This window comes from Hypomesus nipponensis, chromosome 22 (genome assembly GCF_054491055.1).
Source record: "Hypomesus nipponensis isolate SF chromosome 22, ASM5449105v1, whole genome shotgun sequence".
Lineage (NCBI taxonomy): Eukaryota > Metazoa > Chordata > Actinopteri > Osmeriformes > Osmeridae > Hypomesus > Hypomesus nipponensis.
In genome coordinates, this window is record NC_140382.1 from 4,609,328 (window position 1) to 4,631,013 (window position 21,686).

The 21,686-nt window shown below is 49.8% G+C and overlaps 1 protein-coding gene across 13 annotated transcripts in view; it reads left to right on the forward strand.

The window, feature by feature from the left end:
• Positions 1-191: 191 nt before the first annotated feature.
• fcho2 (FCH and mu domain containing endocytic adaptor 2) overlaps positions 192-21,686 on the forward strand; it is a 43,173-nt gene continuing 21,678 nt past the window's right edge. For 12 of the 13 annotated variants that reach the window (XR_014740895.1, XR_014740894.1, XM_084686562.1 and 9 more), the window contains exons 1-8: positions 192-569; positions 9,909-10,000; positions 13,174-13,248; positions 13,429-13,570; positions 14,834-14,986; positions 15,261-15,365; positions 17,243-17,341; positions 20,706-20,802. Coding sequence is in view for 11 of the 13 variants with exons in the window: in XM_084686562.1 (XP_084542688.1) it covers positions 537-569; positions 9,909-10,000; positions 13,174-13,248; positions 13,429-13,570; positions 14,834-14,986; positions 15,261-15,365; positions 17,243-17,341; positions 20,706-20,802 (796 nt within the window). In the remaining 2 variants the exon portion in view is untranslated. The remainder of the gene's footprint in view (positions 570-9,908; positions 10,001-13,173; positions 13,249-13,428; positions 13,571-14,833; positions 14,987-15,260; positions 15,366-17,242; positions 17,342-20,705; positions 20,803-21,686) is intronic. The other variant, XM_084686569.1, reaches the window with a different exon arrangement.

The window sequence follows — 21,686 nt, forward strand, 5'->3', positions numbered from 1 at the left end:
TTGTCGTCTTTTTTTTTCTTCCAAATTGCACTTAGGCCCTATTCAATTATAAACTTGGTCGTGAATCTACCCGGGCAGATATCCATCAAGGCAGTTGAGTTGAGTCACATGGACATGTTTTAAGTGTACAACCTCATTCACCAAAACCAAGCAACGATGGAACGTTGGCAGTTACAACAACTGGACTTTTGGACCTTAAATTGACCAGCTTCAGTGTGGGTTTGGGCAAAACCGGATCTTCTTGAACAGTCTCTAGAGTGCTTGTTTAATTGGCGAGTTGGTAAATCGTTTTGTTCCTGCCATGGATGGCGCTGTTTCCTCGAGCAACAATTTCTGTGGAGAAGGGAAGGGAAATTAACCGATTCTAGTAGTCGACGGAGGTGGAGTCTGGAGAGGGAGAAGAAAGAGGAGAGGAGGAAAGAGAGAAAAAAGCAGACACAACAGAAACGGGGGGAGGACGGCGGAGCTATTACGTAAATTGTGATTTAGTTACAACTAATTAAAGTGTCGCAACGAGGAGAGTGGAAGAAACCAAGATGATAACGCCTTACTTCCTTGAGAATTTCTGGGTATGTTCTGATTTTGTTTATTTTCCTTAGCCGGGTGGTATTGTGAAACTCTAGCCCCCTTACCCCCCACCCCTTCCTCAACCCCGTAAGTGAATGTAATAAGCAGGAGGACTAAATTATTCACTATTAAACCACTTGTTATCTTTTTATTCGCGCATTAAAGTGGTTGTGTAAATGTAAATATGGGTCACATTCAGCGTTACCATTCTACAGCACAGTTGCCCCTGTTACATTTTCTCGGCGAATGATATTTTGCTACCACGGGCATTGGGCCTCTAAGTGCTAGCTAACATCATTGTTGAGTGAATCCACCTCCACCGCCTTCAATTGGCTGTCATGGAGTGTCTTGGAATGTTTATGGTCGTTGCGGTGAAAGCCATTGGACGTTCCCAGTTGTCATTCACAACAGTGCACGCGTCATTTTCTTGTAATGAAGTTTCAGTGAGAGTACAGGTGTTTAATAAGTTTGGGAATAGTTGTAACATACATTGACACATTGTAGGTCAAAATAGGCAGCAACCCTTTCCAACAAAGTGCGTAACTGAAGCGATGTTTTAAATATTACTTACTGTTAAATGTTCTACAATTTGATTGTGCTTCTTCCGTGGCCAGACTGGCTGGTTATGTTTTGACGTGGCTACGTATGCTGGCTAGCAGGTTGCAGCAATCGTCCGAAGCTAATCTTTTAGCTTTGTCATATAAACTCTAATATTGTATTATTAAAGTCAGTTGGAGCTACATTTCACCTTTAGTTGCATTTAGGCAGTATGTGTCATTCTCATTTTAACGAATAGAAAATTGTGTATCAAATTAAGACACGTCTAATTATACAGGAAACCGCACAGCGTCATGCATTCCTAATATAAGCTTTACATCTCACTGTAGAAATGATGTTGTGGTGAAAGCTAAATGATATGTGGTTCATGGGTGGTTCATGGGTGTATTCCTTGCCCAACTGATGTTATCTAAACTGTCAGTTGACTGACAACTAACATCCTATAACAGCCTATTGAACCTAGTAGAGATCCTTGCAAATGTGTCATAAGTAACCACTGTTAGGTTGAGGCCCGAAAATAGAATTCAATCAGTTCTCTTTAATGACCCAAAAAGAATGTATCCTGGCAACCCGGACATACACCTGGTCTGCTCTGGTTAGTTGCATTTGTTGGTTCAAGTTGAAGGTCAGAAGGAACTATCTTTATCTGTGTTGTTAAATTAGACCAGTGTGGGATTTAGTACTCGACTCACTTCACTTTTAATGTTGAGTCATATTTTTAGTATTCGAGCCAGCTAGCAGTGGAAGACAAGAAGAAGAAAAACTGCAAAAGGGGGAAGAAGAAAAGAGGAGGGTGAAAGGAAGAGAGGAAAGAGATTGTGCTGTATCTTAGGTGCTAGGCTAAGACCCCTGCCTTTGCTGGTCGCTCAATCTGCCCTTTGTGCACTGAGATAAACCACAAGAGGACAGCGATGGCAAAGATCAGCTGTATGCTTGACATGCAAGGCATACACACACTCACACACACACACACATACACTATCTCTCTGTCTACGGCTAGTCACTACCATGCCCTGCATTTTAAATATGGACCGTACCTTCTCCCCGAGCTGAACAAACAAGTCTTAGGAATGACAGAATGGAAATAGCCATTCCAGCATGTCTCCTCTCTCTGAATTGCTGCATCACTGCAATGATTACCTCAAACGTTTGTCCCCAGTCCCTTTTTTCTGTCAAATATTCAGTTACTTGTTTTTGGAGTGGCGTACGTTGTACCGAAACCCCACACTTCGGTTGTTTAGGTTCTGGGGTGTTTTTCTGCGTTGGCATTGGGTCTTAGCCTCTGTATTCTGTGGCAGTGTCTGTGAACATCTTGACAGTGTTTCATGGGAACAATTAAGCAAAGATAAGCAAATGTTGATGCAGCCGGACAGCTTGATGATTGCTGTTGGGTGTGTGTGTGTCTCTGCAGTCTGTATAATAATTTCTCACCAGTGTGGATGTGAGTTAGACACTCTGTCTGTCTCTCTCCGTCTCTCTGTCTGTCTGTCTGTCTCTCTCTCTCTCTCTCTCTGTCTGTCTGTCTGTCTGTCTGTCTGTCTGTCTGTCTGTCTGTCTGTCTGTCTGTCTGTCTGTCTGTCTGTCTCTCTCTCTCTCTCTCTCTCTCTCTCTGTCTGTCTGTCTGTCTGTCTGTCTGTCTGTCTGTCTGTCTGTCTGTCTCTCTCTCTCTCACACGCGCGCAAACGTATGCTGCTCTTCACACTTCTGCATTGTTGACACACTGGTAACATGAAGTGTGCAGTTTGGCAATATGGCAAGACAACACTTCCCGCACCGTCCAAATAAGGTCCGCCTTCCTTTCGGATAGGCTTGTGTTTGTTTTTCCGTGAGGTCATCACAAATGGCCAAGGTAGATAGCAGATGGCTGTCAACTCTGTGACTGTGCCGAGGTGCAGCGGGATGATACGTGGTTTAGTTTGGTTTTGGACCTCGGCCATGAGAGTCCATTTGGAAGGTCTGCAGGAGATGACCACGTGAGAGCCTGTAGAGACTAGAACACTCCCCTGTCATGTAGGCTGTGGAGGATTAGGTCAACAAATACAGGGTTCACAGGGTATTTTTTCCAATCAGTAAGGACTTTAAATTCACATTTGAATTGCTATTGAATACCATTGTACAAGATAAACTTCCATCCTCTTATGTTGGCCAGGTCTGAACTTGTGCTTTGAATACTTGCAGTTGTGTAAAATGTAGCCCTCACTGTAAAATATGATACTGAAGTGGCATGTTATGACAAAAATGTCTGTCCTGTACGTTTCTGTTGCCGACTAAAAGCAGGCCACCTACATAGCCCCTTCGTGCAGCAATGGAAACAAAGTTTACATCATAACAACCTTTTGTTTATTCAAATCCTTGAGAACCCCACCTCCCCACGTCAGAGCCCTGACAGCTCCGTGTTCCAGTCGGGCTCCCAGACACTCTGTACTTCCCAGGCTGACCTCTGCTCGAATCTCGATGATGTCATAACCGGGCGGACCGGTCACTTCCTGGTTTACAGTTGGGCAGTCTCTGTTTACAGGATCTCCACCGTGTGGCTGTCTGGAGCCTGCAAGAGAGGGCTTCTCGGGAAGCTTTTGCTGATGCTAAAATCTCCAGTGAGTGTGTGCAGGCCAGGGGCACTTGGAGTTTCCGTATGCAAACGTCAAGGATGCTTACCGTTCCTCTGCCTTCCCGCCACTTGACCGATTGGAGCACAATCTGGTGCACCTCTCTCCCCTCTGCCTACCACAGGCCAGGACAGTGAGGAGATGGTCACCTGATGCCAATGATGCCCTACATGACTTCTTTGGGACTACAAACTGGGAGGTTTTCAGCAAGTGACCGACAGGACATGGATGGACTCACTGAATGTGTTACTGACTTCATCGACTTCTGTGCGGACAATTATGTGCCAACTTGGAAATTTCGCTGTTTTCCCAACAACAAGCCTTGGATTACAACCGACCTGAAGGCTCTGATGGACGATAAGAAGGAGCGGGAGGCACAAAGTGAAGAGTGTCCAGAAGGAGTTGAAGGTGCTGATCAGGGAGGGTAAGATAAGAAAGCCTTCAGGGACAAGATGGAGGACCAGCTGCAGCAAGACAGGGCGAGGGACGTCTGCCAGCGGATGAACAAACATCACAGGCTTCAACGTCAACGGATGGACGGGCTGAGGGGAGCCAAAACAGGACCAACAAGCTAATCTGTTCTTCAACTAGTGTAACAACGGCCCTACCCGCTCTCTCCCCCCACCCTGACCCCTTCCTCCTGCCACTACCAGTACCCCATCTATACCTCCTCCCACAACTGCACCCCCGTCATTCCCCGTGAAGAGAAAGCTGGAGATGCTTCACGAGGGCAAGCCCCCCCCCCGGGCCCCGATGGCGGGTCCCCAATGACGCCGAGGAGCCGCAACGCCCGGCTGTGTGGAGTAGGCCGCCCCAGAACGAGTTCAGCCTGAGCCTTGATGGGGTCCCTGGGATGTGGAAGACGTGTGTCTGTCCTGTCTGGTCCCGGTGCCCGAGAAGAGGCACGCCACTGTCCTGAATGTCTACAGGCCGGTAGTGCGTACATCAGCCCACATCATGGGGCTAGTCCGGTCGTACCTCAGGCCCCTAGGGGCAATATGTCTTACCCCCTCCGCCACATGGTCGTGGCGAAACGAAAGCCTTTCAGCGCCAGACTGATCACACCCCGGTGTCACAGGTAGCGCTATCGAAAAAGTCTTGCCAGCGATCGTATACTACCTTACTGTAAGCCAGAACACTGGCAGTGCTGTTGGGGCACCACCCAATGACTTTATCTTAACGCTACCTCAATGTTCCCATTCTGCACATTGGTATTCCATAACTGTAATTATGCTGCTCTGTTAGCACCGTTGAGGTACATCTCACAGAACTTGGTACACGTCTCCCTATAGTGTACGAGGTATAAGAGATTGAATATGATTAGGGCTTCTTAAAACCGACATTCATCTGTACAGTTTGCTGGTACACGCTATGTATTAGCAGCATTGTCTGCTTCACCTGTGTGTCTCCCTGTGTCACCTACGTTAGTTGTTTTGTGTCACCCGTGTTAAATTCTTCACAATACCCCTTGAATCGACCCTTTGTTTTACCCTGTGTACAGCCCTGCATTTTTTGTTGTTGTGTTGGGTATTTTGTATATTTGTATTTTCTATATCTTCAGTTTGTATTTTGTGTTATTTATTTATTTTGTATTTGAGATATTTTGTTTTTACCTGCTGCAACTCCACAATTCCCCCCTCGGGGATCAATAAAGTACCTACTACTACCACCTTTGCAACAACTAAGTATATTGTCATTCCATCTGAAGACAGCTGTGAGGTCCCTCAAATAACTTTCCCTATCTCCTTATAAAAGCTTTTTTTTTCTTCCATTCCACCGAACCTTTGCTAAGGATTAGAAACAATCAAGGACAGGACATTCAATTAGCCTAACCTTGTTTAAAACACTTTTCCCAGAATGCTTTAGTCTTCAACATGCTAAAAATGAATTGCGTCTCTTGCAAGCACACTGTATCTGTGGTTTGAGCTACAGTCATTTGTTTAACCCACTTGTACACATTTTTATCATGGGACCTAAAAAAGACGCCTGTTTTCTAAGTGGATAGCTAATTTGCCTGCATTTAAGTTTGACATAGAATTAGCCTATTTCACGTCAGTGCACTGCACTGCATCAAAGTTAATTGTGTTTCCCTCCTATGTTATGACTGCTGGAACTGTTCATCATCATTAAGGGGCTCCGTTTCGTGCGCTTCTCAAATTAGATGATGGCAGCTCACCCACTTGCAAATTTCGCATAATTTGTTCTGCCAAAAACAAACAGAACACTTCACACAGCGACGTTAGCGTTTTCTCCCGGTCCGACAGAGTCCAGGGAGACAGGGAGGACGTGTCACAGTCAGGGTGGACCCACTGCACGCTGCCCCCAACGACTTCCAGAATCGACCGCGAATCTCAGTCAGTTCTCTGCTTGCCTTCTCCTTCGTGGGCAACCCACCCAGATCCACTGTCAGGTCTGGTGCCGGTCTGCGGTGAAGCAACATGGCCAGCTGCTTCACTGTAAAGAAAGCCAGACTGGTTCGCGGTGACATACAACGTTACATAAGTAGTCATGCAACCATAAACAAATGGAACTTCCTCCACAGGATATGGGATGTTATACTGCTGTTGTTTGACATTCACTGGGTTCACCTCCTCCCCCCTGTCAGACAGGTATCATATGATAGAGAGACCTGTGTATGTCTCCCTGTCTCTGTCTCTCTCGCTAACTTTTTTTCTCTGCCCATCCTCCCCCCCCCTCCCTCCCCTGCATTTCTCTATTTTGTTCTTATTCTATAGAGGACTGGATGTGTTGAACCATAGTACACTGATACAGGAGAATGGAAAACCGTCCAGTCACGAGATCCACTCTCATGGCGTTGACATTTGAAAGCGTTGCAACAGTGGCGGGTCACATTTCCTTCCTCATCACTGAGTAACTAGGCCCGAGATGTGTTACGAATGGGGTTACGCCTGGCCTATATGGTGTCACCGCGTGGTGTCACTGTGTTATACACTGTGTCACTGTGTTATACACGTTGACGCAGAACAAGGATAAGGTCAAGGGGTGGAAAGCCTGCGAGGGATGCAGGACACTTGCTGTTTCTCTTTGTGGTGTGTCGTGGTATTGTTTCTCCACATGGACAGAGGACCTTCCCCTCTCCGATCTGTAGACAGTGTCAATAGAGAGAGCCATGTGTGTGTGTGTGTGTGTGTGAGAAGGTGACAGAGTTGGCGACAACAGCATGATGTCACTGGTTTTGCAGCTGGCCGTCCCACTGGGACGTGATCCTGATTCGACTGAGAGGAGCTAGTGTTTCTAGAGTCCGTTGGTGCACAGCACGCACACGCACACACACACGCAAAAGCTACTTTGATCCTTTGCAGCATTCATAAATACATTTAGGTTGTAGTGATCTAACTCTCCGTATTAACTCCCCCCCCCCTCTCTCTATCTCTCTCTTTCTCTGTCCAGTTCTTACAGTTATATATATATATATTGTAGTCCTTCACTGACAAAGCAGCAGGGGTTGATAACAGTGTGCCAGAACCCCCCCTTCCCCCTCCATGTTATCTTTCACAGCCTTAAAGGCTGTCCCCGAGTAACGCTTTGACTTCCGCAACGCGCTTAGAATCTCAATCCGTCCTGGCAAGGGTCTTAGTCAATGAATCTCAGAATGGGATTGTTCAGTGAAGACCTGAAGGGCATTTGGGGGCAGTTGGAGGCCATTCGGGGCAGTTAGGGACAGTTGCATAAACCCTACTTGAACTGGGCCTGGCGTGGCTCAAATCCCAGTCACATCAGACTGTCTTTCGGACATATTTTTCAATGGAGGGTCGAGTTTATGGTAGTTTGCACAGTGACAGCAGGCAGTTTATTTACTCTCCTCAATTCCGAGATGTGAAACTCGGTCCCCAGTGCGAAAACCTGCCTCTGTGTGCAGGGAACAGGGATCATTGTTGTCCTCTGGGGTGGAAAAGCAAATACGCCCCGACCTGCTTCCTGGTTTTGTTTTTATATGTCTACTGTATTCTTTTATATTGCTGCGTCGCACACGTGCACACGGGCAGCAGTCAGTAGTACTCCTTCCTGTTGCTGCTCCGCCCTGCTGGCCATTGTGCTCGCCACGTCTCGTTTCTTATTGGTGCAAAAATTCCCTCTCCTTCAGGTATTTTTTGTTTTTGTTTTCCTTTCTTTTATGGGTCAGGTGACAGGATGCTCTGTCCTTGCTACCCATCGATGGGTGGCCTCCCCTTGTCTGGATCTTTGTCATGGGCCAGTGCTTCCATAAATATCTCATTATAAATGTTCTGATTATCCTCTTTAAATGATTGGTTTCTTATTGGTCAGAGTGGTCTCTCCCTGTCGTATACTGACACTGTCCTGAACTCTCCTGGCATGAGTGCAAGAGTTGGTCTCTGTCTCTCTCTGTGCTGTCTGTCTCTATTTCAGTCTCGCTCGCTGAGAGATATGACCAAATACTGGGGAGGTGACCGCCAGCCTTTTACTGTATCACTTGTGTGAGTGAGCGTGAGACTGTGTGTGTGTTCCAGTCACACCAGCAGTGACCGCTTCATAGCAGCAGCCAGAGCGGATTTGACTAGCAGGCTTGGCGTCGCTCTCAAACAGGAAGTCCAGCTTAGAACTCTGAGGTTGCTGACTGTGCAACAGCTCAGTCAGGAGGTGACCACAGTGCATCTCTCTCTCTCTCTCTCTCTCTCTCTCTCTCTCTCTCTCTCTCTCTCTCTCTCTCTCTCTCTCTCTCTCTCTCTCTCTCTCTCTCTCTTTCTCTGTCTCTTTTTCTTTCTCTGTCTCTCTTTCTTTCTCTCTCTGTCTCTGACAGTCTCTCTCTCTCTCTCTCTCTCTCTCTCTCTCTCTCTCTCTCTCTCTCTCTCTCTCTCTCTCTCTCTCTCTCTCTCTCTCTCTCTGTGTCTCTTTCTCCCTCTGTCTCTCTCTCTCTGTGTCTCTATCTCTCTCTCACGCACATTCCTACTGTCTCTTTGCCCAAGTCTGTTTGGATGTATCCTGATGTGACCGAACTCACAAGTCAATAAACAAATCACCTCCCTGAACTCCCCGACCCCTAACCTCGGACCGCCGGTTACTCTTATATTTGATTGGCTGAGGGTGGGCTCCATCTGTCAGAGCAAGCTGAATGGGCTCGTGTTATTGGATGAGCTCATGAACCAGGAAATGGCTGTGTGATGCTCAAGGGAAGGGGAGGTTAGCAACAGCTGGTGCACAGACGGGCGGGCAGGCTCACACATGCACGCACACATGCACACACATACTCCCTTGAAGGGTTCATATCACAAACTGAGCATGTAGCAGATAATAAGCCTTGGATGCAAAACACAACGCCATGGTGATGAGGTCGAATCAGGGGATGATTTCTTGGTTACTTTTGGATAGTAAGCATTTTCCCAGTGTCGGAAAGGGGACTTTTCAAAATACTTGTGTATTGTCTCTTTGTGTGTTTGGGTTTGGGAAAGATAAGGAGATTTAGTCGGTGCTGGAGCTATAATAATGGTGTTTTAGGAAAAGCTATGTCAATCCAAGGGCCTATATTGACTTGGACTGTGAGTTGAAACGAAAACTGGTCAGAATTTAACTTAAATCTGGCTTCATTCATTCTGTTTGTTTTCCTTCTTAAATCTCTCCAATCGCCACCCATTCAACTGCACTTGTCCACTTGCTATGAATTATTTAGTATCGCTGATGCATTTTTTACATCCGCTGTGCAACAGGACTCCTTCCCTCGAGTATCGGCATGGTTACTCCTCGACAAACATAGGTCTCATCCGTTCCTCAAGATACCAGACATAATCCTGGGAAGGTTCTAAAGGGTTCTGACTGTACTTACAGGCCTACAGTCTGCAGAACTTGGTACATCAACACCAGACCGTTGAACAGGATAACAAAAAAAAAACAGACCGTAGACTTGGACCTGAGCTTAGAACTTAGAGTACCGTGGGCTTGAGGAGCGAGGCTGCATGGCTAGGATGAGCATGGTGGATCAGAGGGTTCTCCAGATGCAGCTGTCGGCCTTGCAGGCCATGAGAGTACTGCTGGTGGACCGGGCCAGTGCCTACGTGGTAATACTGAAAGAGTACTGTGCCTACCGGCCAATACTGAATTGGCTGGCCGGACAGTTAGCTCGCTGGTTGACTGGCTGGCTGGTTCATCTCGTGAGATGACGAGGCATCTGATGTGTTCTGCTCCTCTCGTTCTGGTCTCCAGGGAGAAAAAAACAATGGATTCGACGTCCTCTACCACAACATGAAGCATGGCCAGATGTCCTCTAAGGAGCTGTCTGAGTTCATCAGAGAAAGGTAACAACTGAGTTTGTGTGTGTGTGTGTGTGTGTGTGTGTGTGTGTGTGTGTGTGTGTGTGAGTTAGGTAAAATGTTAACCATGTCATGTCTAGTGCCGCTCCACTTGCTCCAAATCAGGTGTCCTGAAGCCAGTTTTTGTCTGAATGCTGACACTCATGCATTGTGTCAGGAAAGGTTCCTGCTCGACTTGTTACCCGGTATTACAAGCAGTTCATTTTCCAAGAGTCAGGCACTGCTCTGTGCAGACCTCAGACAACTGAACTGTTTCTCACACCAGACAGAATCGTTTGTTGATCTAGACAGAGAGAACAATAATCTCTCAAAGCCATTCGAAGACGAAATTGGTGACAAATTAACCAAGCTTTTCACACTTGCAGTGTATACAACCAAGAATGAATTACCAGGAAATAAGTACCAGGAAACAACGTAGAGTCGGAGACAGCCAGAGTTAGCCAACACTCAGGTGGACATTGGAATTGAACTGTCACTGATCTTTTTAAATGTTTTAGTTCCTCTTATTGATTTATATTTACTCTACAGTAGATTAGCCTACAGTATGGTCCATTGTCACCACTTGTCCAACAGTTCCCCTTTAAACAGGTTCCCATTTGAACCACTTGAAAAGGGAGCATGAGAGACAGGATTCGTTGACATTTGAAGCACATTTCTGTGTATGCTAAATAAAATGTCTATGGAGCAAGGCTGAGGACAAATCCTGTTTTCTGAATAGAATGTAAAGTAGCTAAAACAGCTACATGTACACAAACCTAGGCCACATTCACTCACACACACACACACTCACTCATACACCCACCCCTAAGGCACACATACTCAAGGACCAACAAAAACACACACCAACGCATGCACGTTCCCCCACACACCTACAGTACACACACCACACCTCCTTAAGGTTTAATCCACACCGTGAACCCTGCCTACTTGGAGTCTGTCAAGTATGTTGTAATAATGCCTTCCTTTCAGATTCCTCACAATGCATGCCATGAGCTTCATTGTGTAAGGAATCTATTTTGGTAACCTCAATTGAAAAAGGCTGTAATTCTTGCTGTAATTCCACGGTCTGCTTCAGCCCCTCTCAGGAATGTGGTTATCAGTCACAGGGATGATCTGATCACAGATGGATGTATCAGTGTATAGAAATTAAATCATTTAAACAAATATTTGGGGGGGGCATTCTTCCTGCATTGGACAGTGTCGTTTTTTTTATTGATAAGAAGACTGTCATTGGTCACCGTGCAGATGGATGATTATACAAATAACAGGTGACGAACATCATCTTTTATTGGAACAAATGACCTTGTGTTCATGGAGAATTGGGCTTGGTGTGTTTTGTGTGGCGCCGTCCCCAGCACTCTGGCCCCCTCTGCAGGGGAACAGCTCACAGTACACCTCTGTCACTCAGGCCTCTGGAATACCAGAAGTACCGCTACACACTCTCGACCAGTGGTTCTCAACTCTGTCCTCAGGGACCCTCTGTCCTGCTCGCCGCTTTAGAGTCTAAAGTTTAGACGTTTCCCTGCTCCAACACACCTGATTCAAATGCATGTTCGTTACCAGGCTCCTACAGAGCTGCATAACGACCCTTTCATTGGAATCAGGTGTGTTGGAGCAGGGAGACATCTCAAACTTTGCAGGACAGGGGGTCCCTCCTGAGGACCAGGGTCGAGAACCACTGCTCGGGAATGACGAACCAGCAGAACCGAAATGAAGCACGGTGTATAGAGAGAAGACGACTGTTAGCTTTGTGTTCTGGCCAGGAGCAGTGGGGGCCTGCCTTGCCATACGCCATTCATGCGTCCTGACCCCTGTGATTGCACACGCGGGAAGTCTTTTCTTTTTTCTTGATCTCTCTTCCTCTCTACTTTTGCTCGACAGACCCCCCAAAAAGTATGTGCAGATGGATAGAGCTAGCTGTGTCCTCAGCATGGATATATCCCAGTGCATGCGCGTGCTTGTGGGCCCAGCCTGACTTTGCCCCTACGGTGTCGTGACTGCAGAGAGGCTGAGAGACCTGAATGAAACGTGCATAATTCAAGACTCGCGCGCAACAAATGTTTGTAGTACTTACTTCTGTCGCTTCCATGCAAGGAAAGGGTGGGATGACGGAGGAAGGAGCGTGAGGAAGGCAAACTTTCTTATGTTAGATGAAGTAGACAACTCCATTACTCAAGTCCAAGTTAGAGGTGCTGACTTCGAGATAACTCTGGTCAAATGTTAGGCCTACACCAAAACAAGTGAAAATTGTTCAGTATCATTTTTATTTAGGGTGTAAGGTCATGGAGTACTTGCTTAAAAAAAAAAAAAAAAAAAAAAGATTGAAGTATTAAAAAGAAAATGTTACTTTTAAGGTCAAATCCTTGTTTGTGAAATGTATGAACCTCATGACTCAAACGACCTTCTGAATGCGCTGACTTGGTATCCAGCATGTTGAATAAAAGACTTGTCGTATGTGTTACAAAGGCTATAGAAATGCCTATAGAAAACACAATTATATTGACAAAAGGACAGCCAATGTCGTTTTCATTTTGATGAAAACGACATTGGTCTCTCTTGTGACGAGCAACGCATACGGTCGACCGCATTTTAGGAAAAGGAGAGAACATTTAACCGGTGACTTCAAATCTGTGCTTCAATGGCTCGAGTAAAGGGAACCTTCATAGACGTGTTGTGGACTCAAAAGTACATTATTTGTCTTTCAAACGTCATAGATTAACTAGTAACTAGTCATTTTTTTACAAATACTGAAGGAAGTATATCAACTAAAAAAATAAACTGAAGGACAGTACTTTAGAGAAAAAAGTTTGTGGCTGTCCACTCTTGCTCAACATGAACCTTGCCACCAAAACAAAGTTCCTCCCACGATATGATTTCACTGAGGCTAAACTCAGCTCATATGTGTGTTTACAGTACCTTCATTCCATTATCCAGCTTTAGAATTCATTCAGCCAACTCCTTAAATTCAAATATTGAACAAGCAGTTCATCAAAGTCAAAAGTGTTATGTAGGAAGCACAGTTTCGATCGCAGATTTGGACAGTCAATTCACGTGACGGAGTCACGCTGATATGCTCTGACCGACCATGTTACAACGACCGGTCGGGATGGAAAGATAACAGTAATGACATCACTGCCCGTGTTTCTCCCCCTTCCCAGGGCTACGATCGAGGAGGTGTATGCAAGATCGATGACCAAACTCGCCAAGTCAGCCAGCAACTTCTCCCAGCTGGGGTAAGAATCTGGTTGGCGTGTGAGGTCCGAACAGAGATGACCTAGTCCTTAAGACGTGTCGCTTTATACTCCTGACTCTCGCTCTCTTTCTGCTCTCCCTTACCCTTCTCTCTCCATCGCTTCCCTCCTTCCCTCCTTCCCTCTTTCTTTCTTTCTTTCTTTGTCTGTCTGTCCCCTCAGGACGTTTGCTCCGGTGTGGGACGTGTTCAAGACCTCCACGGAGAAGCTGGCCGGCTGCCACCTGGAGCTGGTGAGGAAGCTGCAGGAGCTCATCAAGGATGTGCAGAAGTACGTGGACGACCAGGCCAAAGCTCACAAGAAGGTACGGGGCAGTGAGCGTGCGGGCGCGCGCGTTAGTGAGTCGGTGTGTGTGCGCGTGAGAAGGGTCATGGCGTGCGTGTGTGTGTGTGCGCGCGAGAGCGTGCGCCTGTGAGAGCGAGAGATGGAGACAGAGAAAGGAAAGACGGTGCGTCTGTGTTTGTGTCCGTGTGGAAGGCCACACTCCTGCGAAGCAGCCACAGCGTGTAGCTGTTGAGCCGCAGAACGGCCTCGCACCCCGGTGAAGCTCCTCTCTGTCTCTCTCCCTGTCTCTCTCTTTCTCTCTGTCTCTCTCTTTCTCTCTCTCTCTCTCTCTCTCTCTCTCTCTCTCTCTCTCTCTCTCTGTCTCTCTCTCTGTCTCTCTCTCTGTCTCTCTCTCTCTGTCTCTCTCTCTCGTCCTCCCTCCCCGTCTCTGCTCGACAGCTCCCCATAGCTCCAGTGGAGACATCCGAACCCCTACCCCTAGCTCTGTCTCCGTCACTGTTCTCCCAGTGACCCCCCTCAGCCCCCGTCACGTGACCGAGGCCTCGAGTAGCGGCGCAGCGCCGGAGGAGGCCTGCGAGCCGCGTTGGTCGCAAAAGCACACGAGTCTGAGTTTGTCTGAGCGGCGAACCCTCCCGGGGGGCCTCTCGTCTGCGCGGCGCGGGCCCCGGCCGTGCTCTGCCCCTTGTCGTGCGGCAGACCCCTGCGTTTCACACCCTCTCCGGCTCGCTCTCTTTCCTCCGCCCCGCCCTCTCGCACAACACGGGCTCGTGTCTCATGCAGGAGGCGGCGGAGGGCACGCACCGAAACACGGCTTGTGACTTAGCCGTAGGTGAGCTGAGCTGGGTTCGGGGGTGGGGGTGGGTGGGGGGGGGCTGTCAGCGCGACACGTGTTCTGTTGTTCCTTGTCGCCCTCACTTGTGCTCTCCCTCCGTCTCGCTTATACTCTCTTTTCCCTCTCATGGTTTCCCCCCCCCCCCTTTTGTTTTTTGGGATGTTTGTCAGTATCTGACTCGTCGCTCTTTGGACGTGTGGCGTTGCGTGAACAGTGAGACGACAAAAAAAAAAAACACCACCGTCTCTCCGTCACAACCTCATCTGTATCCCTTTCCCTCCCCACATGTCTACACCTCGTATTTTCAACACGGATACGTCCGTAAGCTTCCGGAACATAGAATCGAGTCTAAGCCGTCCACGAACGGGGGGGGGGGGGGTTTGTTGTAAGTTTCCTATGGTTGTAGTCTTCTCTCACGCCCACGCCGTCCTTTGTGATTGGTCGGCCCAGACGAAGGAGGAAGTGGCGTCCACGCTGGAGGCGGTCCAGAGCATCCAGACCACCTCGCAGGCGCTGCAGAAGGCCAAGGAGAACTACAACGCCAAGACGGTGGAGCACGAACGCCTCCGCAAGGAGGGGGCCACCCAGAGAGACGCCGACAAGGTGGGGGGGGTCACAAACGCTCACAGGCCTACACACACACGCAGGCACGCGCATGCAGAACACGAGCAGAGCCAATCTTTTCTTGAAACGGAATGCCCACGATGTCGCGGTGCAGTAAGTCAGTCCAATCATTTGAAAGCCTCTGTGTCTCGCGTGTCACAGCCTCTCTCCGTGTGGAGTCTGTGAGAGTGCCGGGTCGTGTAATGTTGTGTGTGTACAGTGTGTGAGTGTGTAATGTACTCAAATACACTGTGTGTGTGTGTGTGTTCCACAGGCGGGAGTGAAGGCCAAGAAGGCCACCGAGGCCTACAAATCCTACGTGGAGAAATATGCCACGGCCAAGTCTGAGTTTGAACAGAAGATGGCAGAGACTGCACAGGTATCTGCTGTGCGTGCGTGTGTGTGTGTGTGCGTGTGTGTGTGCGTGTGTGTGTGTGTTTTCCCCCCGCTCTGTCTCTGTGGTATGTGTCTCTGTGCCGTGTTATTCATGCAATGTGTTTTGAGTGGATGTTTTCAAGACCGCACGTTGTGTGTGTGTGTGTGGGGGGGAGAGAGTGCGTATGTGGCGCGGCGTGTGCACGGGACGCGTTAGGGCGGGCTTGTGCATCTGTGTGTGTGGGACAGGGACTGTGTGTGTGTGTGTGTTCCGTATTCTGGGTTGTGTGTCCTGTGTTCCGTGCTCATCGTCTCCAGCTTGTGTTTTTTGCCCTCATCTTTGTGGAAAGTCCTGATTGGAACCATCTGAAGGGCTGATTAGATCAACTGCAAATGAAAATCAGATCAACAGAGTTTGGGCTCCACATCCTCCTGCTGCTCGGCGAACGTACAGAGCTAGGCGGGCAGGGAGGGCAGGAGCGATGGGGGCAGAAAAGTGAGGAAGCGGAGACGAAAGGAGGTAAGGAGCCAGGAAGGCAAGGAGGTAAGGTAAGGAGGCTGAGCGGGAAGGAGGTAAGAAAGAATGGAAGAACGGGAGATAATTAGAGGCAGGGAAGGTACGGGGGCGTGGGGGAAAAGAGGCAGGGCAGCTGGAAGGTGTGGAGGCAGGGCAGCAGGAAGGCGTGGAGGCAGGGCAGCAGGAAGGTGTGGCGGCAGGAAGGTGTGGAGGCAGGGCAGCAGAAAGGTGTGGAGGCAGGGCAGCAAGAAGGTGTGGAGGCAGGGCAGCAGGAAGGTGTGGAGGCAGGGCAGCAGGAAGGAGTGGAGGCAGGGCAGCAGGAAGGTGTGGAGGCAGGGCAGCAGGAAGGAGTGGAGGAAGGGCAGCAGGAAGGAGTGGAGGCAGGGCAGCAGGAAGGTGTGGAGGCAGGGCAGCAGGAAGGAGTGGAGGCAGGGCAGCAGGAAGGAGTGGAGGCAGGGCAGCAGGAAGGCGTGGAGGCAGGGCAGCAGGAAGGCGTGGAGGCAGGAAGGGAGGCAGGGGATGGTTTGACTTAGCCCAGCCTTCCTGGTTCTATTCCCCCAGAGGAAGCAATGTGGCAGTTCCACTTCCTCTCATCCCCGTCACCGCAGTTCACCTCACTGTCAGCACATGTGCTTATCCGCACTAAACACACCACACATGTGCTCTCTCTGACATCACTGCACGTGTGCGTCTCCCACATGTGTGTCTATTTGTTGACTGTGCGGGATCACTCGGTGTGTGTGTGTGTGCTTCATGGGAAAAGATTAGAAAGAGGAGGCGTGTGCGTATGCACATTTAGGCCTCTGAGAATGTGTGTGTGTGTGTGTGTTTACGCGGTCTGGCAGTGCTCATCCCTCCCCTCTCTCCATCCACGCTGTGATTTTCCACTTTGGAGGATTATTTATAGGCGTCCTCCACGGTTTATCCCGGCTCGCCCTGGTGCCAGGGCCGGCCGCGAGTAAACACCAGAGTGTCGCTCCCCCAGCTCCCCCCACGCGGGCCGCTCCAAACCCCCGGGATGAGCACGCCGTCACGGCCGCCGTGCGGCTCCCAGGGACAGCCCACCCGAGATAATTGGCACCTTGTGCTGGCGGCGGAGGTGGCGGTGGTGGCGGTGGTGGCGGTGGTGGCGGTGGGGGTGGAGGGTGTACCAGGTTGTGGGGCTGCGCCTTGACCAGACCACCCAGTTCGAGCAACGCAAACAGGAAGAAGTTTGTTTGCAGAAGGAGGACGTTCCTAGTTTTGTTGTGTGTGTGTGTGTGTGTTTGTGTGACCACTTGGATCTGGGACTCCCAATAATGTGGACGTTTGTCAGGCCCTTCACTTTTTTACCCTCCCTTACCCCTCTCTGCTCTCTGTTTCAGAAATTTCAGGACATCGAAGAGAGACACATTGTCCACATGAAGGAGATCATCCAGTCGTACTCGCAGTCCGTCGACGAGACTCACGTGCAGATCGGAGTGGTGAGGTCACACACACACACACATCCACACACGCATCCATGCACACATACACACACACATACAAACACACACGTCCACACACAAATTCCTGTGGGCGGGGCGGGGTGTCTGGTTGCCTTGACGCTGTGCTCATTGGGTTCACTGCGCGTCAGATCAATTAGCGTTGCCTTTGATCTTGCTAATCGTTCCACTGAGAACCAGGAAGCCTTCCATTCAGCCGTTTATACCAACCAATTAAAAACTGATCAAAACTCCCTCTCAGCCAATCTAAAACACTTTCAACATGTTACCGGCGTGCCAGCCTTCGACTGCGCCTGTGAGTGGCCGAGTGTACTGGCTCGTCTTCTCTGGTCGTAGCACACACACACGCCAGACCAAAGAGGACCACTCTGGATGGGAAACTTCATGTTCCCCCATGAAGTTCATCCTATAAATATGTCTGGAATGTGCATTCTCCCAATCGGGGGGGAAAAGGGTCATACTGAATGTTTGTCAGTCAACAGTCGGCGTTTGGCTGACAGATTAGTGAGCCATTCCAGAAGATCTCCTTCTCGACCCAGAGAGCGGTTCGCTGCTGTAGTACGAGCGGTCGCCAGAGGGGGCGCCAGAGCCCCAATCGGCTCATCTGCTTCCGTGTGAAGAAGGCGAATGGATAGCAGATACGGCAAAGTGCTGTGGCCCTGCCTGCCTGTCGGTTGCTGTCTGGGCTTAATTAACATCCTGCCCGAAGGTGGGTGAGTGCTCTTCCAAACAGCTGGAAAATTACAGCACAGCCCGAGTAATTGTGATTCCGTGATGAATACCCTTTAGAACAGGCTGTGTGAAGCAAGGGAACACCATTGGAGGGAGGGAGGGAGGGAGGGAGGGAGGGAGGGAGGGAGGGAGGGAGGGAGGGAGGGAGGGAGGGAGGGAGGGAGGGAGGGAGGGAGGGAGGGAGGGAGGGAGGGAGGGAGGGAGGGAGGGAGGGAGGGAGGGAGGGACCGGGAAAGGGAAAGGGAAAGGGAAAGGGAAAGGGAAAGGGAAAGGGAAAGGGAAAGGGAAAGGGAAAGGGAAAGGGGGAGAAATCGTGGTCCACTCTTAGTCGTGCGAGATGCTGCTTTATCAGGGAGACCACAAACACGCACTCTCCCAGGCATGCATGCATGCAAACACACACACACACACACTCAACTGGTTCACTTTAGATAAACAAATAACAAGGACACTCACAGAATGTCAAAACACATACACATGGACACGCACACAAACACAAATGGATACCAACACTTAGGGGGACTGCATCTCAACTGTCCCATCATAGATGATCCCATCACACATGAATCATTGATGGGATCCTCTCAAACAATCCCTTACTAACACAGTCACACACACACACACACACTCACACACACACACACTTAGAAGACAGTGATCCCTCTATATTGCATTAAGAAGACCACACTATTGTTTACACTAAACCAAAACAAAGGCGTCATAATGCCGCCAGGTGTGGTTTGAGATAGCATGCCGGCGTTCCAGGATCCGAAACGCAACTTCATCTTTGGCTTTGGCTAGTGTGTGTTGTCCCGGCGTGGCCACTCTCCCTTTAACACAGATCCACAATCCCCCCCCCCCCTTTTTGGTGTGTGTATCTTCTATACAGACAGCATTGAGAAGATTCCCACCTTGAACAGACTGTGTAAAAAGGGCTACAGTTTAGCAGCACACGTTGAAGTTAGCTCGCACCCCGACCGTGCCAGGCAGGCAGACAGGCAGGCAGGCAGGCAGGCAGGCAGGCAGGCTGGCTGGCTGTCTGGCTGGCTGGCTCCTGAGTGTAATTCTGTGGACTGGAGTGTGGTTCACTGCTGTGTGAGCCCGTGGCGTGGCCGTGTCCCAACCATGACCACCTCTATGGGCATGGATGGAAGCCTGATGAAGCACACACACCCACCCCAGCAGGAGAGAGGGCAGAGCACTGGACGAGGTCGTTAGAGACCGCACGGGATGAGGGAGAGGGGAGGAGGTGAGAGCGCCCGGTACGGGGGGGGGGCAGTAGAGCTCTGAAACCACAGACCGGAAACAAAGGGATGAGGGGGGGGAGAGAGAAAGCTAGGTAGAGAATACGGAGGGAGAAAAGGAGGGGCGCAGCAGTGTGGAGAGAGAAGCGCGGCGGTTTTTGGGCCGTCAAACCACACTGTCGGCACACGGCCTCGAGAGGCTGTGCCTGACAAAGCGTGGCCGCGCGCGGCACTGGTGCTCAAAGGAGGGCAGGTGTGTTTGTGTCGGTGTGCGTGCCCTGTTTGTATTTCAAAGTGAGGCGCGCGTGTCAGTGACATGCCCTTGAAGGCGGATATGCTGTCGTTTTTTCTTTTCTTTGCCTATCTGTGCATGTGTGAAAAATCTGCGGAGGTTAGGGAGGAGTTAGTGCGTGCGTGCGTGCGTGCGTTAGGCACGCAGGTGATGACAACACAGCAGTGTTGTCACGGCAGCAGCACCTGACGGATCGCGTGTGCTGGAGGGAGCGTTCTATCCCGCCGCGGCAGACCAGACCCCTCCTTTCGCAAGGGAACAGGGGGCTAATGCACTCCGCCTCGCCCAAGGGGCCAGGGGGCGGGGGGGGGGCACATATGTGTGTGTTGTCGTGTGTACGCGTTTGTGCGTCTGTGTGGTAGCGTGTGTGCGTTCGGGAAGGCTTCTGCTGTGCTCACAGGATCACGAACGTCTGGTGAGATGGCACACAGTCAGAACATGTTACTCATCCCTCCCTTATACTCACGCAGCCCCCCCCCACACACACACACACGCACACGCGCGAGCACACACAAAACAAACAAACAAAACAAACACCACCCTTCCTCCGATACCCAAGACACTCAGGAGACTCACACTGTCAACAAAGAACAACTACCAGCACAACAAAGCAATAGCTACATTTATTATGGAAGACGCTCTCCCCAGGCCACGGACGCTGACACAGAGAAGCCGTGGTAAAAACCACGGCCGCGGGCATGACAGGCACCCGGGCGGCGCAGTGAGTTGTGGGTAATGCAGTGTTTGGAGAGGAGTTATGTTTGCGTATTGTGTTTGTCAGCCCTCCTGCGGGTACAAACAAACGACTTGGGGATACAAACTGTCACTCATTGCCCCTTTTCTGTCTCTCTCTCTCTCTCTCTCTCTGTCTCTCTGTCTCTCTCTCTCTGTCTCTCTCTCTGTGTCTCTCTGTCTCTCTCTCTTTGTCTCTCTCTCTCTCTCATTGTGTGTCTCTCTCTCTCTGTCTTTCTCTCTCTGTCTCTCTGTGTCTCTCTCTCTGTCTCTCTGTCTCTCTCTCTGTGTTTCTCTCTCTCTCTCTGTGTCTCTCTGTCTCTCTCTCACTCACTTTTTCCAGGATCACACAGAGTTTCTAAGGAACATGGAGAACACGTCGGTGGAGAGTTTGATACAGAAACTGGCGGAGAGCAAAGGAACAGGAAAGGAGAGGCCAGGTGAGAGAAGCACACACAGACTGTGAGAGGGATGAAGCGAGCTGCTTATGGACGTGTGTGCGTGTGACTACCTGTAACTCGGAAGGCTGGCCCTGGATCAGTTCCCAGAGGGAAGTGAGGACAGTACCAAGTCCTCGAGACTGTGTCCCTATGTCAGGCTCGTGAGTTTGAGGGGGATGGTATGGAGAGGGCCAATTAAAGCTGGTCAAGGCCCATCAGAACCAATCATAGTAATCTCCTGGAGGGTTGGGCTGGGCCACTGCATTCCAGCCAGCATGTGACAGGGGGAGGGATGGAGAGGGGCCAGGCTAAGCAGTCAGAACAGACCTCTTCTGGAGGTCAGGGTCTAACAACGAGTCTTGTGTCAACTTGGCCATGCCACAGTAATCAAGGAGCAAATCTCCAACTCTCTCTCTCTCTCTCTCTCTCTCTCTCTCTCTCTCTCTCTCTCTCTCTCTCTCACACTCACACTCACACTCACACTCACACTCACACATACACACACATGTTGTACGTGTTCTCTTAATTCAGCCATCTGGTGTGGCCTGGACTATAGTGTATCCTGAGCCCCAGTGTACATTGGTCAGACTACTTTTGAGCCACATTACTTCAGGTTTTGCAGTCAGAGGGCTGTACGTGTGTGTGTGTATGTGAGTGTGCGCGCATACACACGCTCACCCTTCTGTCCAGACACAGTGCAAGGGCTTGCATATGTTTTGACAGCCAAATTAATTGGGGCTAAAAACAGTTTGAGAATTCCTCCTCCTGTCCAGCTGTTCAGAAGAGGTCGCGCTGTGACCTCCGCCACGTCAGAACAATAACCCAGACGTCCCTATGATGACACTACCACTCTGATGGCTGGAGAGGGAGATAGAGGGAAAGGG